This window comes from Chiloscyllium plagiosum, chromosome 23 (assembly GCF_004010195.1).
Source record: "Chiloscyllium plagiosum isolate BGI_BamShark_2017 chromosome 23, ASM401019v2, whole genome shotgun sequence".
In the NCBI taxonomy this organism is placed as follows: Eukaryota; Metazoa; Chordata; class Chondrichthyes; order Orectolobiformes; family Hemiscylliidae; genus Chiloscyllium; species Chiloscyllium plagiosum.
Window position 1 is genome coordinate 50,354,328 of NC_057732.1, and position 18,927 is coordinate 50,373,254.

The 18,927-nt window shown below is 42.3% G+C and overlaps 1 protein-coding gene across 7 annotated transcripts in view; it reads left to right on the top strand.

The window, feature by feature from the left end:
• The window catches only part of prkcq (protein kinase C, theta), a 173,946-nt gene that overhangs the window by 61,002 nt on the left and 94,017 nt on the right, over positions 1-18,927 (top strand). For all 7 annotated transcript variants that reach the window (XM_043714126.1, XM_043714132.1, XM_043714127.1 and 4 more), the window contains one exon: positions 16,739-16,938. In XM_043714126.1, coding sequence (XP_043570061.1) covers positions 16,739-16,938 — 200 coding nt within the window. The remainder of the gene's footprint in view (positions 1-16,738; positions 16,939-18,927) is intronic.

Genomic DNA, 18,927 nt, shown 5'->3' on the forward strand with positions numbered 1-18,927 from the left:
CTTCTCTCAGTCAAATCCCTCGAACTCAGCACCGCCTTCCTAACCTGCAATCTTCTTCCTGGCCTCTCCGCCCCCCCCCCCACTCCAGCCTATCACCCTCACCTTGACCTCCTTCCATCTATCGCATTTCCAACGCCCCTCCCCCAAGTCCCTCCTCCCTACCTTTTATCTTAGCCTGCTTGGCACACTCTCCTTATTCCTGAAGAAGGGTTCATGCCCGAAACGTTGATTCCCCTGCTCCTTGGACGCTGCCTGACCTGCTGCGCTTTTCCAGCAACACATTTTCAGCTCTGATCTCCAGCATTTGCAGTCCTCACTTTCTCCTCGTGGTTATAACGACGCCAATTTCAGGATGGCCTGAGCTGCCCTCCTAGCTCCACATAGCGTTCCTGCTCAGAGGAAAGGGGAGTCTACACATGCGTGTGCCCCTACTGTGCACCGAAGCCCACAGATGAAAGAAATTGCCTTTGAATGTGTCACATGCCTGTTTCCTAAAGGTGCATCCTCAACAGCAGTAGTTAGACTGTAGCCTGGGTAAAACCAAAAGACTGTGAATTCAGCTGGTGTAAATGATCTCATACTGCTGCCGGTTTGAAATCAATTTGTAACCCGAATGGTGCTACAAACTATGTCAATTCAGAAATTAAGTTGCTTTGCACATTTATAAATGACTGCAGCTGTCATATGTGAAACTGGGATTTGAGGTTTGTCCTCATCTCCCTGTAAACTGGTTGAGCCTGGCTTTGCTGCTCCTCTCCCTTGTAAAATTGCTGTTGTATACAGCTGTAAATGTTAACTGATTTTTGTAAACTGTTTGGTAATTGTTTAGTAAGATAAATGACTGCAGCATGTTGCAAAAGGTGTATTATTCCAACCAAGGTCTTGATCTTAGTTTCAATGAATTAATATCTTCATTAAAACAACACAGAAAAGGATTTTGCACTGATGTAGTTCACACATGTACATTACAGAACAATTTGAATCTGTTAATGTTGACAGCCAATGACTGCTGACATCTCTTCCCTCTGAATAGGACTATTGCTGACTGCCTCACCCAGTTTTACGCTGATTTTATTTTTAATTGAAAAATAAACATCGAGAAACTTTGTTCAGTTTTGAGTGTGAGGGAGAGAATATCAGATGGGGTTCAGATGACATCATATATTGGGGAAACTCCAGGGTTGGATTATTATTGTTAATGGGATCTCCAGCAGCAGGTGACGACAGTGAGGGAGGGCAGTTGGAGCAGACTTGTGATGGAAAGACAGGTTGTGTTTGGTACAGAGGGGGCTGATGGGGTTGGGGGGAGTCAGAAAAAGGATACCTCACCCCAATGTAACCAAGATGGCACATGGTGTAAATGGTTTAGTGTTACCCTTAACATTTCCCTTCCTGTTTGTAATGATTTGATGCCAGTGGATTAAAACATCCCCAGTTCCTGATCTTTGAGTTGTAAATGTGTTCAAATCTCATGGAGCATTTGTTGGAGCTCCCTCCCAGTTTAATGCATTGTGTAGAAGTATTCCCACAATCACAGACTTCTCTATAAGCAAAGAGTTAAATGCCTGAAATGTCAAGGCTATCTTCAGTGCTGGGAGTAAAATAAAACACAGGACTGTGGATGCTGGAAATCTGAAACAAAAGCAAACATTAGCTGGTCCTGCAGTATTTACATAAGAACAAGGTAAGCACTAGGTGCAGGAGCAGGCCATATGACCCATCGAGCCTGCTCTACTATTCAATAAGATCATGGCTGATCTTTTCATGGACTCTGCTTCACTTACTACTCACGGTAACCCTTAATTCCTCTACTGTTCAAAACAACTGCCACTGTGCCACCGTGGGCGGCACGGTGGCACAGTGGTTACTGTGCCACCGTGGGCGGCATGGTGGCACAGTGGTTAGCACTGCTGCCTCACAGCGCCAGAGACCCGGGTTCAATTCCCGCCTCAGGCGACTGACTGTGTGGAGTTTGCACGTTCTCCCCGTGTCTGCATGGGTTTCCTCCGGGTGCTCCGGTTTCCTCCCATGGTCCAAAGATGTGCAGGTCAGGTGAATTGGCCATGCTAAATTGCCCGTAGTGTTAGGTAAGGGGTAAATGTAGGGGTATGGGTGGGTTGCGCTTCGGCGGGGCGGTGTGGACTTGTTGGGCCGAAGGGCCTGTTTCCACACTAAGTAATCTAATCTAATTATCCATCTGAGTTTTAAAAACATTTACTGAGGAAGCCTTAACCATCTCACTGGGCAGGGAATTCCACAGATGCACAACCCTCTGGGTGAAGAAGTTCCTTCTCAATTCAGTCCTAAATCTGCTCCCTCTAATTTTGATGCTATACCTTCTTGTCCTAGGTTCACCTGCCAGTGGAAACATCCTCTCTACTTCTATCTTATAAATTCTCTTAATAATTTTATATGTTTCTATAAGACCCCCCCTCATTTTTCTAAATTCCAATGAATATAATCCTACTCGACTTAGAGTTGATGTTTTGACTCTGATGAAGAGTCACTAGACTCCAGACGTTAACTCTGCTTTTGTCCTGCCTACTGAGTTTCTAAAGCAATTTCTGGTTTTGATTCACTTGCAGGAGCCCTGAATCATTGAATCATCTTCAAAGATTCAAAAACATGCAAAGTTTTTGTTTTCACAATAACAAATGTTTCATTCTGCAAAATATTAATCAGAGATGGCTGAATAATTTGGCTCGGGGAAGTTTTATTGAATGTTTAAATTTGTGGTCAGTATAAATCCTAGGACCATAGTGGGCACTGGGGCAAATTCAGCTTTAACAATGGGGTGAATATTCTGGTTAATAAATAATGGCAAATAAGTTGATGGTTAATTGAACCAATATTGTACCTCAGTCTTCACCAGAGATGATACCAGAAATAGTTATATATCAGGAAGTAGAAGAATGGGAACTGATGGAACTATGGCCTGACAAATCCTTGCATCCTGATGGACTTCAGTCTGTCTTAAAAGAAATGGCTCATGAGATGGTTGATGCTTTGGTTTGAATTTTCCAAGATTCCCTAGATTTGGGAAACATTCATTTAGATTGGAAAATGGTGAATATAAGTATACAGTATAGTGAATGTAACACCTTTATTCAAAAAGAAAGGGAGACAGGATGTAAAATTAAACAGTGGGCTTAACGTCTGACATTGGGAAGAAATTAGAAGCTGTTATGAAAAATGCTACAGCAGTGTTCTTAGAAATTTAGAAATGTTCAAGATAATCAGGCTGGCTAAACATGATTTTACAGTCAACATTTTGTGAAATGGAAATCCTATTTAATTCATTTGAGTTCCTTAAGGAAATAACATGCTCTCGATAAAGTGGAACCAGTCGAAATATTGTCCTTAGATTTCCAGAAGGTGTTTGAGAAAGTATCATATCAAAGCTGATCGCAGAAAATGAAACTTAATGTCTAGGAATATAAGCAAGAAGAGAAGATTAAGCAGCTAAAAGCAAGCACGGAGTAAACATAAATGGGTCACTTTTGTGTTGACAAGATGTAATGAGTGGTTTGCAGCAGGGATTAGTGCTCAATATGCTGATGACACACAGGTCAGAAAGTCTGTCATGAAGAGGACATAAGGGTATTACAAAGGGACGTGGATAGATTAAGTAAATGGCCAAAGATCAGGCAAATGGAATGGGGAAATGTGGAATTTTGGCAAAAAGATATGAAAAAAGGGCACCAAATGGCATTAAGTTCCAAGGCTCTGAATGGCAGAGGGATCTGGTTGTCCCAGTGAATAAATTGCAATTATTAATATGTCGGTACAGCAATTAGGAATACAAATAGAATGTGATTGTTTATTGCAAGAGAAATTAAATACAAAAGTAAGGAGTTAACCTTCAGTTACTGGTTATGTGGAGTACTGTGTGCAGTATTTAGCTCCTTATTTAAGGAATGGTATAGTGTTTAGAAGCAGTTCAGAGAGGTTTTGGGAGACCAATACCTGGAATCAGTGAATTGTCTTATGAAGAATGGTTTCGGCTAGACTGCTTAGAAGAATAGGAGGCAAGTTGATTGAAATATGTAAGATCCTGAGAGGTCTTGTGAATATGGAGAGGATATTTCCTCTTGTGAGAGAATCTACAACTAGGCTCACTATTTAAAAACTTCGAGGAGAAAGTGAGGGCTGCAGATGCTGGAGATCAGAGCTGAAAATGTGTTGCTGGAAAAGCGCAGCAGGTCAAACTAAACATTGGATGCCCAGTGATAAGAAGGAATTGTTTCTCACAAGGGGTCTTCAGAACTATTCTCTTCTAAAGATGGTGGAAGCAGAGTGTTTGAATATTTTTAAAGCAGAATTAGATAGTTTCTTGACTAGAACAAAAAGAGTGAAAGGTTATGAGGGGTAGGCAGGAATATGGAGTAATCAGGTGGTAATGCAAGCTGGAGGGCCCAAATGACCTGCCCTTGTTCCTAATTCATATACTTAGACATTATTTGTTTAAAATACATGATTCATGTGTTTTTAGACATAGTTTTAAATAGCCTGTTTCTTTAACAATGTATAATTCACATCTGTTTATTTTGTGAAAGTCCATCCAATTTAAGTAAATGTCTAAACAAAGCTTTAAAGAACAAGTTAATGTTATTACTTAGGAAGGAATTGTTTTTTACTTGGGAAAATGTTATTTTGAGGATTACCCAACCTGTCTTCCCCCCTCCCTCAAAAGAAAATTTAAGGAGCTTGCGTGGTTGGTGACACTATGACGGCCTCTAACTTTCCAGCCCCTTCCCTCAGCAGCACTCTGAGACTGCCAAATGTCAGATTGCACTGAGTGACCAGACAAGATTATTTCAACAGCGGCACATCCTTCCTCTACAGACCAGACCACTGAGAACCACGAGAGGCATCGCAGCTGAGGAACCCAATCATGAACTCCCTTTCTGAGCCACGCATTGGGGTTAAGATTGACTGACTGTAACTGTTGCCCAGTCACCCATATCCACAGAAGGGATATTCCTGTGGGGATATGGTCCTTATTCCTACAAGGGTTGTGGGCCTCGCTGGCAAGGCCAGCATTTGTCACCGATCCCAAATTTCACTTAAACTATATAGCTCGCTCGCTTGGTCATTTCGGAGGACAGTCGCAAGTCTGTATATAGGGGTGACCCAATTCCCTCCCGAAAGGACAAGAGTAAATCAGGTGGTATTATTACAACAAATGATAAAGACTGGCTTTATATTCTATGTTTTTATTAATTGAACAAAATAACAAATAATAAATTTATAAATTCTATAATATAAATATTGAATTGTAAATCTATTCAGTGTATTGATGGGATGTGAACACGTGTGCCAGAGTTTTAGCTGCAGATTTTGAGACCCATACTCTTAGTTTGGCCAGCTATTTAGAGGGAAATGGCTACATTAGTTCATTAATACGAGTTTCAATTCTACATTGATCAAGAGTGAGATAGGATTTTTTTAAAAAGCGATTCACAGACAGATGGCCAGGTTTAGAACACAATCACCACTCGCTTGTAACTATTATTTGCCCCCAAGCCATTTTAAGACACAAGCGTTCTTACATGCAGCTGATGAATTGCAAACGTCCAGGCACTGTTTGCCATGGGCTATTTTCCTGCTTTTGCTGAACTATTATGGTGGAACTGCAGCCCTGGGTTCATCATCAAACTGACTGCCAGTTCACCCATTTGCTCCCATCACACCCAATGGACAATGCCTGCAGTGTGTAGCGTCTACACCAAGTCGATTCCAACAACTTCTTCCAAACCTGTGAAACTAGAAAGATGCAGATCCAGGGGAACACCGCCACCTCTGCGAGGTCATCTCCACTTAGTGCACCATCCTGACTTGGAACCATATCACCGTTCCTTCACTGTTGCTGTGTTAAAATCCTGGCATTCCCTCTGCAATAGCGCAAGGTGGATCTACACCTTAGTGAATCAAGTAATTCAAGATGGCAGCTCACCAATCCCTTCTCCAGAACAACTAGGGCTGGGTGCTGGCCAAGCCAATGGTTCTCGCATCCCATGAGAGCAAGTTTAAAAAAAAGGGAGGCCTAAGAGAAACACTCTCGCTTTTCCTGACCCCACACAAAGGAATACGTCAAAGAAATGTCTGGCCCTCCATCGAAGGTCTTTGTTTAGGCTTTTCAATACCTGATACAAATGAGTGGAGCAGGTGATGTACACTGATTGTCCATCCCTAGTTGCCCCCTTGAGAAGGTGGGGGTAAGCTACCTTCTTGAACCGCTGCAGCCCATGTGCTGTGGGTTGACCCACACTGCCCTTAGGGAGGAAATTCCATGATTTTGACCCTATGACACTGAAGGGATGGTGATATATTTCCAAGTCGGGATGGTGAGTGGTCTTGAGGGGAAGTCTGTGGTGGTGGTGTTCCCATGTATTTGCTGTCCTTGTCCTTTGAAATGGCAGTAGTCATAGGTTTTGATAGTGCTGTTTAAGAAGCCTTGGTGAATTTCCTGTTTCATTCAGGCTGGGCATAGGCTGAGAGAAAAATAAACTATAGCAAGAACTGAAAGCCAGAACTAGATTTATGGAGCAGACTTGTACTTGGTTTAAAAAAAAACACTTAAATGAAGTTCCTGAGCATGTAGAAATTCTGGGTCAAACCCACACGTTCAGCTGTAAAATATATAATCAAATAGATCGTGCTACCTCAGATGTTCAAACCAGAAAGGCAGCCAAAACACTGTTGTACATGACCTCACATTATTTTCAAACTATTACTGCAATTGAGGCAGTGGAAGTTTTCAGTATGGGCTTGTATCTTTCCAAGTGTAGAACCTAACTCACTCCAAATTCCCTCCTCTTCAATCATTTGTTTACTGGTCGATCTGCTTCTGGAAGCTGTCAATGTGACAACAATTCTAAATTCTAAAAGGTCCCATAGGTCCTGATGAAATATCAGCAATAGTCACTAACAGAATTTCTTGGTTGAGATGTTCAAGTGAGAAATTACACTGAGCAAAAGAACAAAACAAAATAAGATACTGTTGATGATTATCTCAAAAATCCTGCCAAAAAGCTAACAAATACATTTATGGAAATTTGCTGATACATTACATTAATGACAACTGAAGAAAAGCATGTATCTGTGGAAAATAATATTAGCAAAGGCACTTAGAATGGATGGGATTAGGGCTCAGTCATACCTGGAGACTTGATATCATCTATTCTACAACATTTCTATTCCTCGGTACTTTTAAAACCAGCTTTGAATATAATCCTGTCATTTTTGGGAAAAAGGAAGACTACTGAAGATTGAAGGCTTGAGGATACTGTAAAGAAAGGAATTTTGGATTATCCCATTTTGAATGTATTTGGTCAGTTTTCAAACATGTCCTCCAGAGAGAGAAATGTGAGCTGAATGCAGGAGCTCAGGCATTCAAGATACCGATGGGAGTGACAGGTGGTGCCTACGTTGTGGTTAAAATAAGCTGCTCGGTTGAAAAGCAGCTGCAGTGTAAGCAACACGTAAGGTCTCCTGAAGATGCATTCCTATCATGTAGGCATTTCCCAGTCCAGCACTCCAGCCACTATCCTCCCAACAGCTACATAGCTTTGGCAGAAAGCAACAGCCCTATATTTAACTGCGAACTGCTGCCCTGCACTGCCCATTTCCTCCAAACTACCATATGAGCAAAAGAAGCTTCTTTCACATTCCCCCGACAACTTTTATTTGTTACTTGATATCTTACAGGCATAGCCCTCAATTCATTCTGGTCTCCACTCCTTTTAAGGATGGACATCCAATATTTCCTGGTCATTATTTTTTGCTTCACGCCCAATGTGTGACAATATGTTGCACTTTCACAACATCTCCAATGCTATAAAATGTACCATGGGAGTACAAACAGATGCAATTTGACACAGAATCACAAAAGGCAACATTAGCACCACTTGCTCAATGAGATATATTTGCAGTTGTGATGGAAAGAGGAAGCCTAGTGTAGAGGAAGACTCCAGGACATAGGCAGGGAAAGCCTGGAATGATTAACATTAAGCATGTACTAATGGCCAGAATTGGAGGTGAGCGCTGGGTCTATGAATTTATTTTCGGAGAACAGAATATTATGATACTTTCTTTGGATATAATTGAATTAGATGTAGTGCACAGGAGCCAGAGTGCATCTTGGATCATGTGTACAGTTTCTGAAAATCATATTCTAATCAAATGGTGGGACAGGTTGGAGGTACTAAATGGTCCACTCCTGTTCTTAATTTGAATGCTTTTATGTTCATATGTATTACTAAGATCTACAGCCAAATGAGCAATCAAGGATCCTATTTCCAGATATCTCTGCCACTGAGCAGTATCTATTCATGATGCATGATAGTAAATGGAGTTTTATCTGCTCCATGCTGTTGTGTAGAAAGTTTCTCATCAACCTGTTTGGAGATGTTATTACAGACCCCTGGAGCAGGAGAGACTTGAACCCTACCCTCCATATCCAGAGGTAGGGACATTGCCCACCTGTTCCTGCTGTATACTCTGCTGTTGTACACTGATTGGCCTCCTTCTGCAATGCAATCTGCCCATCATGTCTGCCCTGGAATTGTCCCCCAATTGATTCTGCCTCCTTCACACTCTCAGGCAGTATATCCATTTGCTGTTTCATAAAAAAAATTGTCCCTCTCCTATTGCTATCAGTTATTTTCCAATCACTTTAAATTGGTGTCTGGCAACAATTTCTTCTGAGTCACTCTGTCTAAACCCTCCGATGATTTTTGAACACTGAATGCTTCTTGTTTCAATTTTCTCAAAGGAGTAAAAAACCACACAACACCAGGTTATAGTCCAACAGATTTATTTGAAAGCAGCAGCTTTCGGAGCGACGCTTCTTCATCGGGTGGTTGTGGAGCAGCACCGTAAGACACAGAATTTATCGCAAAAGATTACAGTGTCATGCAACTGAAATGACACACTGAACAAACTAGATTGCTGTCGGTTGCTGTTGCTGGGACCCCCAGCTTCTGTCGCGACACGTCAGATTTGTTCCAGAAACTCAGCAAAGACTTAACAGCAATCTAGGTTGCATGACACTGTAATCTTTTGCTATAAATACTGCATCTTATGGTCCTGCTCCACAGCTACCTGATGAAGGAGCAGCGCTCCGAAAGCTAGTGCTTCCAAATAAACCTGTTGCCCTATAACCTGATGATATGGGTTTGAGCCCCACCTTGGCAGATAGTGAAATTTAGATTCGATAAATGTTTGTAATGAAAAAACCTATCTGGTTCATTAACTTCCCGTAAGTCAAAATCAGGCTAATATAATCATACTCAGAGAATCATACCTTATCATGTCCCAGATGGCATTGCCATCTTCACCATCCCTGGGTATGCCCTGTCCTGTTGGCAAGATAACCCAGCAGAAGTGGCAGCACAGTGGTACACAGTAGTTGAGAGAAAGTTACCCTCGGGGTCCTCAATGTGGAATCTCGTGACATCATGAGTAAGAAAGTCTCCTGCTGATTATGACCAAAAGAGGGGCTGGGGAATAAAGAACGGGAGCTAGTTCACCCCTCCTTGCTTTGGAGCCTGACTATTTGTCATTTGGAACGATGAGACCTTTGAAAACACGGTCTGGGATCTGATTATTGATCCCCTGGCTTGATGGTAATGGTTGAGTGGGGGATATGCGGGTCATTAGGTGACAGAATGGGCTGGCATATAATTCTACTGCTGTACACTCCATACTGAGCACCACTTGGAGGGAACACTAAGGGTTAGCAAGGCCAGAGAATGTACTCTGTGTGTGGGATTTGAATGACCATTCCCAAGAATGGCTTGTCAGTAGCACTACAGACTGAGCTGTCTGAGTCCTAAAAAACATAGCCGCCAGACTGGGTCTGTGGCAGGTGGTGAGGGAACCAACAAGAAGGAAAAACATACTTGACCTTGTCCTTACCAATCTGCAGAAGTATCTGTCTGTGACAGTATCGGTAAGAGTGACCACTGCGCAGTCCTTGTGGAGACAACGTCACATCTTCATATTGAGAATGCCCTTCATCGTGTTGTGTTGCACTGTCACTGTGATAAATGGGACAGATATCAAAGAGATCTATCAACTCAAGAGTGGGCATCTATGAGGCACTGTGTGCCATCAACATCGGTGTCTGACATTGTTGATGGGCAAGTTGTTGGAGGAAATCCCAAGGGAGAGGATTAACATGTATTTGGAAAAGCAAGGACTAGTCAACATGGCTTTGTGCGTGGGAAATCATGTCTCACAAACTTTATTGAGTTTTTTTGAAGAAGTGACAAAGTGGATTGATGAGGGCAGAGTGATGGACGTGATCTATATGGACTTCAGTAAGGTGTTTGACAAGGTTCCTCATGTAGGCTGGTTAGCAAGATTAGATCACAAGGAATACAGGGAGAACTAGCCATTTGGTTACACAACTGGCTCGAAGGTAGAAGACAGAGGGTGGTGGTGGAGGGTTGTTTTTCAGACTGGAGGCCTGTGACCAATGGAGTGCTACAAAGATCGGTGCTGGGTCCACTGCTTTTTGTCATTTATATAAATGATTTGGATATGAGCATAAGAGATATAGTTCATAAGTTTGCAGATGACACCAAAATTGGAGATGTAGTGGACAGCGAAAAAGGTTACCTCAGATTACAACAGGATCTTGATCAGATGGGCCAATGGGCCGAGGATTGGCAGATGGAGTTTAATTCAGATAAATGCGAGGTGCTGCATTTTGGAAAGGCAAATCAGAGCAGGACTTATACACTTAATGGTAAGTTCCTGGGGAGTGTTGCTGAATAAAGAGACCTTGGAGTGCAGGTTCATAATTCTTTGAAAGTAGAATCACAGGTAAGTAGGATAGTGAAGAAGGCGTTTGGTATGCTTTCCTTTATTGGTCAGAAAATTGAGTACAGGAGTTGGGAGGTGATGTTGTGGCTGTACAGGACATTGGTTAGGCCACTTTGGGATTTTGTGTGCAATTCTGATCTCCTTCTTATCGGAAGGACGTTGTGAAACTTGAAAGGTTCAGAAGAGACTTTCAAGGATGTTGCCAGGGTTGGAGAGTTTGAGCTACAGGGAGAGGCTGAATAGGCTGGGGCTGTTTTCTCTGGAGCGTCTGAGGCTGAGGGGTGACCTTATAGAGGTTTATAAAATCTTGAGGAGCTTGGATAGGGTAAATAGACAAGGTCTTTTCCCTGGGGTAGGGGAGTCCAGAACTAGAGGGTATAGGTTTAGAGTGAGAGGGGAAAGATATAAAATGGATGTAACGGGCAACATTTTCACACAGGCTGGTATGTGTATGGAATGAGCTGCCAGAGGAAGTGGTGGAGGCTGGTACAATTACAACATTTAAAAGGCATCTGGATGGGTATATGAATAGGAAGGGTTTAGAGTGATATGCACGCGTGCTGGCAAATGGTACTAGATTAGTTTGGGATATCTGGTCGGCATGGGCGAGTTGGACCAAAGGGTCTATTTCTGTGCTGTACATCTCTATGACTCTATAACAACAGCAGAATTATACTCCAGCCCAATCTATCACCTCATGGCCTGGCATATCCCCCACTCAACATTACCATCAAACCAGGGGATTAATGATCAGATCCCAGACTGTGTTTTCTAAGGTCTCATCGTTCCAGATGACAAATAGTCAGGATCCGAAGCAAGGAGGGGTGAACCAGCTCCCATTCTTTATTTCCCTGCCCCCCCAATTGGTCATACCAAAGTTAATTTACAAAGCAACCCTACACGGGTGGATACCCTTCTCCCAAGCAGCTGAAGGAACTACCCTGAGGAACTCCTGTATCTATGTTTTAAAAGGAGCCAATTTGACCAGACTTCTTGAATTAACAGAAGAATGAGTCTATTAGTTACTAAGCGTAAAAAGAAGTAATAACTCCCAAAATAGGAATGACATGCATTTTAAAATATATGGGTCAGTCTCTAGGTGGTTTGTGAAGAGTTGACAGTGGAATGCTGATAGTTGAACTGTTGATTTTGAGATTATTGGCTATGTCGATTGAGTGATATTATTTTGTATCGGTTTGTTTCAACAATATTTGGCTGGCAATGCTCAGAGCAATCCTTGTGTCTGCACATACTGGCTTGTCGCACTTAGAATGAGAGAATTATTTACTTGCAATGCAGGGGTGGCCAGTGCGGAGTTCTTTGAATGTGACTTTCACAGTACAGTTGTGCTCAATCTCAGCATAGTACTTATGGTACCTCAGCGCACCATCTTCCACTAGTGTATGTGGCCCTGAGTTGAACTGGTTTTTAAGCGTTGCTTTTGTGTATTCTTAAAAAGAGATGTCTCAAACCACATCTCTCGCCCTGACTGCTTTTTCTATCCCCCAACATGTTCACAATCTAAGGTAACTCTCAGGACATTACAGTTTAGTTTGTATTGCAGTCCCCCCTAGTGAGCACATCTCTTTCAAACTTTCTTTATACCTCATCAAGTGCAATGCTGCAGGGTGTGTCTCTCAAGAGACAGCTCCTGGATTTACTTCTCCAGTCATTTTGGCTCTTTTAAGGTAAAAAAAAAACCCATGTTTGAATCAAAGTTCACTCTGTCTGTAGGAGATCTGGGTTCTGATCCATGATATGGACTTGGTTTAAGGAAGACTTCAGGAAGGCATGCTGGGAGCAGCAGGTATCTGAAAATGAGGTGTCAACCTGGTGAAGCCACAACACAGGGCTACTTACATCACATGCTACCTCAGCAATCCCACAATCAATCACTCAGATCTAAGCTCTGTTGTGCTGCTATAGACAAATTTGAAATGTATTTTAGCATCATAGCATCTAGAGCACAGAACAAGGTCCATCACATTCACTCCAGTCAAAAATAACCACCCAACTATTCTAATCCTATTTTCCAGCACTTCATTCATAGCCTTGTATTCTTTGGCATCGTAAGTGCCCATTCAAATGCTTCTTAAATGTGGTGGAGCAACTCACTGAAAGAGTCTCCATAAATGTCCCCATCCTCAATGATGGAAGAGCCCAGCACATCAGTGCAAAAGATAAGGCTAAAGCTTTCACAGCAATCTTCAGCCAGAAGTGTCAAATGGAAGATCCATCTTGACCTCCTCCAGTGTTACCTGACACCACAGTTACCAGTCTTCAGCCAATTCATGTCAAATCAAGAAATGGTTGAAGGCATTGAATACTGCAAAAGCTACAGATCCTGACAATATTCCTGCAATACTACTAAAGACTACTGTTGCAGAACCTGCACTCCCCTACAGCTACAACACTGGATTCTGTCCAACAATGTGAAGAACTGCCCAGGTATGTCCTGTACATTAAAAAAAAAGAGGAAAATCCAACCGTCTCATCAGTCTATTCATCAGTGAAGAGAAGGAAGATGTCGTCAAGCAGCACCTGCTCAGTGACGCCCAGTTTAGGTTCTGCCAGGACCACTCAGCTCCTGACCTCATTACAGCCTTGGTTCAAATGGACTAAAGAGCTGAGTTCCAGAGGGGAGGGGAGAGTGACAGCCCTTGACATTAAGGCCGTATTTAACTGTGTAGCATTGAGGGCCCCTAGCAAGACTGGAATCATTGGGTATTAGTGGACTCTTTGGCGTCATACCTGGTACATAGGAAGATGGTTGTGGCTATTGGAGCTAACAGTCCTGTGATGTCACTGCAGGAGTTCCTCAGGGTAGTGCCCAGGTCCCAACCATCTTCAACTGTTTCATCGATGACCTTCCCTTCATCCCTGGGTCAGAATGAAGGACTTTGTTGCAAATTGTTCACAACTTCTCAGGTACTGAAACAGTCCATATGCAGCAGGTTTTGGATAACATCTGAGTTTGGGCTGACAAATGGCAAGTAATATTTATACCGGGCAAGGGCCATCTCCAATAAGAGGGAATTTAACCATCAACCCTTGATGTTCAATGGTGCTACCATCAATGAATCTCCCACTGTCAACATCATGGGGATTGCCATTGACCAGAATCTGAACTAGACCAGTCATGTATGAACTGTCGCTACAAGAACAGGTTAGAGGCTAGGAATTCTGCAATAAATAACTCCCCTGCTGTCTACCCAATTGACCCCTGTCCACCATATGGACAGCACAAATCAAGAGTGTGATGGAATATTCCCCACTTGCCTGGATGGGTGCAACTCCAACAACACACAAGAAGTTTGATACCATTCAGGACAAAGCAGCCACTTGATTGGCACCACATCCACAAACATCCACTCCGTCCACCACCGACATTCAGTAGCAGCAGTGTGTACTATCTATAAGATACACGGCAAAATTCATCAAAGATCTATGGACAGCACTTTCCAAACCCATGACCATTTCCATCTGGAAGGACAAGGACACCAGATTCATGGGTCCACCATCATCTGCAAGTTTCCCTTCAAATCATACACTATCCTGACTTCAAAATGTATCGCCGTTCCTTTACTTTCGTTGGGTCAAAATATTGGAACCCCCTCCCAAACAGCAGTATGGATGTTTCTAAACCCAAGGACTGCAGCGGCTCAAGGAGACAGTTCATCATCATCTTCTCCAGGGCAATTAGGTAATAAATGCTGGCCCAGCCAGTGAAATCCACATTCGCTTCAACAAATAAAAAAAAGATAGCAATAAGTACAACTACATCTGGCCAGGTATAATGTCTAGGACATTAGGGTGCTGTCTGCTCATTCCAAAACCTGGAGAAGAATTCTTCTCTCCACCCACACTGTGTATGGCATCTATCGGGTGGACGAAGAGAATATAATATGAATATTGATCTTCTTGAGAATTATTACCATATGCAACACATTGAGCCCCCACCCTGAATGAGATAATTGAAAGGTGCTGATGGATAGACCAATGTTTCTCTTGAGTCCAAATTGCTAGAGTACTTTAAAGGGAAGATAAAGTCACCATAGCTCGCATGGACCATAGGGTTCCTTTCTTATTCAACAGATAGAAATGACTGGTGGCATCTTTAACACCTCAGGCAGGGGGAGATGTTGAGAAGGGAAGTTTTTTGTAGTAACCTCAGGAATTGTATTCACACTCTTGGCTGTTTTCTGATGTAGAATAATACCAAGAGCTAAACCAAAGGCATTTTTTATTGTTACTTTGAATGTTATTGATTGTAGTGTTAAAAATAATGTTGGGATATCGGTAAGTGTTCACTTATCACGCTGTATTAGCTTCTCTTTTGTTTAGCAGAGAAGGTCATTGTTTACTCTGTCATATAAATGGAGATGTTCAGATGAATGGGTTAAGTATTCAACCATTGTTATCTCACTTTAGAATACCTTCTGTTCTGCATTCTTTAGTATTTCCCTCGTGGGATTTGGGTGTCACTGGCCAGGTCAGCATTTGTTACCTGTCCTTAGTTGTTCTGAAGGTGGTGAGTTAAACCACCTTGTTGGGTTGCAGTAGACCAATAATCTGTTAGACAGGGAATTCCAGCATTTTGACCCCGTGATAATGAAAGGACGGTGATATATTTCCAACAGGATGGTGAGTGGCTAAAGGGGAACTTAGAGGGGAATGGTGTTCCCACGTATCAGCTGCCCCTCTCCTGTAGTTTTCCTAGATGGTTGTTTCATGGGTTTGGATGGAGCTTGGTAAGTTTCTGCAGTGCATCTTGTTGATAGTACACACTGCTGCTACCAAGCATCAGTGGTGGAGGGAGTGGCCAGTGTAGGTAAGATGCCAGTCAAGTGCACTGGATGCCATGGCGAGACTTTCTCTTGGTGAAGATAATCATTTCCCGGCATATGTGTATGCTGCGGAGGTTACTATTAATAGCAAGTATGCCGCTGGACTGGTCTGTCAGGTATTGAAAGATTAACATTCCCTGCTGCTTTGAGAAATTAGGGATGTTAGTCTTCCACCAGTGTGCAGTTTTCCAGAACCAAACCAGATTAATTTTGGGAGTTAGTGCTGGAAAAGCACAGCAGATCAGTCAGCATCCGAGGAATAGGAGAATCAACATTTTGGGCATAAGCCCTTCATCAGGAATTCTGGCCGAAACATCAATTCTCCTGCTCCTCAGATGCTGCCTGACCTGCTGTGCTTTTCCAGCACTACAGTCCTGACTCTGAGCTCCAGGATCTGCAGTCCTCACTTTCTCCTAATTTTGGGAGGTTCCTGGCAACAGCACTTTATCACACGGTGGGGATGGTCTCACACGTCACTGGGCTGCCATAGTTTGACCCAACCGGTCGGTCAATTAAAGAACAGCATTGATTTGACTAGTGAATAATCCAGTTGAGGAAGGTGACTATCCCATAATTTGAATGAAAATAAAATGAGAAAGAGTTCATAGAATCCAAACAAAGTGCACTTACAAGAGTAAGTTATCACAAGTTTCCAATTGTACTGTTATCTCATTGGGAGGGACTCATCAAGAGTGTTACACATCTTCCAATAAAAATCAAGAGAAAATGTTACAACTGATGCGATTTCTGGTTAACAGGAGGAGGATGTAAAATAATAAAAATGGAGGGGTGATACCAATAAAATTGATTCTTTGGCTACAATCTCTTTACGGGATTCAGTATTATAATTGACAATGCTGCTATGAAGTGCTCAATGGCATTTTCTTACATTTAAAAGGCTCCAAACAAACATAAGTCATTGTTATAAAATGGAAGTTGGTATAAATGAGCACCTATTCTTTAATGTGTAGTCTCTTGCTTGAGAACCACTTGCTGTTGTTGGCTGATTGTGTGCTTGCTGCCTCACTCTCTCTAATATATACAAATAACCTCAACAGAGAAAGGGCAGATCTTCATGCAGAAAAAGCCCACAATGTACCCTCCTTGGAACAGCACTTTTGACGCGCACATCAACAAAGGCCGAGTCATGCACATCCTTGTCAAGGGCAAAAGTGTTGAGCTGATCTCCGAAACTACAGTGGAGCTGAATTCCCTGGCAGAGAAATGTAAACGCAACCAAGGAAAAGCAGACATCTGGGTAAAACTTTCATACTTGATGTGTTAGTCGTTAATGCATATTCTAGTGGCAGTGGATCTGACATTCAGATGAGACTTTCAATCAAACTCCAAGCTATCTGTGTAGATGGATGTTAAAATCTGGAAGGGGAAAACAATGGGGATATGTTGATCAAATGCACGGATTGGTCAAACCGAACTGAGTCCTGTTTATTCATTCACAGAATGTGTATAACATTGGCAAGACCAGCATTTATTGCCAATCCCTAATTGCCCTTCAGAAGGTGATTTGGCTTCTTGAACTGCTGCGGTCCTTGGGGTGTAGGGACACCACAATACATTTACGGAGGGAGTTCCAGAGTTTTGACCCAGCAACACTGAAGGAACAGTGATACGTTTCCAAGTCAGGGTGGTGAGTGTCTCAGATGGGAACATGCATGTGGTATTGTTCCCATGTGTCTGTTGCCCTTGCCCTTTGAGATGGTAAAGATTGAGCATCAGTGGAGGAGGGAGTGAGTGTTGAAGGTGGTAAAGGGATTTTATCCTGGATAGTGTCAAGCTTGTTCAGTGTTGTTGGAACTTCACCTATCCATGCAGGTTGAGAGTATTGAAACCAATCTAATTGCTTCCATTTGAATTTAGAACATTAAAACAGTTGTTGGAATACAGTGGGTCCAGTAGTGATTGAAGTCCAGAAAGCCATTATGTTCAAGCTCACAAGCAGATAGGAAGTAAGGCTGAATAGAAATTCTAATCAACAAAGTTCTCATTGAATGCTTAACGCATTGGAGGAACGCTGATATATTGGAGTAGGTTGGGAATGGACAGGATTACAGACATTTAGAGGGAGCAAGGTGTTGAGAGACTTGAAAACAAGGCTGAGAATTTTCAAATTGAGACCTTGCCATAGTGGGAACTTATGTCAATTAGAGAGCACATGGATAATAGAGGAATGAGAGAAAAAGAGGAAGGTGTGCATAAAGAAGCTGAATTTGAATGGATTAAATTGGAATGATTTTTTAAAAAGTGCATTTAAATTGGGAATATAGGCTTTTATTGCTGTAGCTTGATATAACTGTGTGTGGAAATCTGGATAACTATCAAAAAGAAGCCTTATTATCGAAGAATCCTTGAAAATTTTCAGTATCCATGTTCTTACAGTTTGTTGATTTGTGGTACAGAATGTAAATATATTTTTTTATTTCATTCATTCATTAGCTATGACATTGGTAGCTAGCACATTATTTGTTACCCATCCCTCACTGTCTTTGAGAGGTTAATGGTAAGCTACCTTCTTGAACTGTCGCAGTCCCTCTGTTGAAGGGGGATGTGGGGAAGAATTTTTTTCTGCAGCAAGTGGTAATGATCTAGAACTCAGGGCCTATGAAGGAGGTAAAATTAGGACAATGTTTGCAAAAGGAATTGATAGGCACTTGAGAGGTCTAGACCTGCAGGAGTTTGGGAATAGAATGGAGCAGTGAGAATGAATGGACAGTGAACACAAGCCAGCATTGACTCAATGTGCTGAAGGCCATTTGTACCATTACGGCACTATAAGGCTCTGCATTTTTCCTTATTCGTCCATGAGATGTTGGCATCGTTTGTCCAGCTCTAGCCACCTTTAAGAAAGTGGTGGTGAGCCACCCTCTGAAATGTAACTGAGTGGCTTGCTGAGCTGTTTCAGAGGGCAGTTAACAGCCAATCGCATTGTCATTGACCTGGAGTCACGTGGAGGCCAGACTGGCAGATTTCCTTTCCTAAAATGAGGTATGTGAACCTAACAACCCAGGAGTTTCATGTTTACTCTTATCACCAACCCTACCTTTAGACTATAAGACGTGGGAGAGAAGTAGGCCACTCAGCCCATTGAATCTGCTCTGCTATTTGGTGAGATCATGGCTGCTCTGATAATCCTCAACTCCACTTTTCTGTATTTTCCCCATTAACCTTGATTCCCATAATGATTAAAAACCTGTCAATCTCAGCTTTGAATATACTTATTGACCGAGCC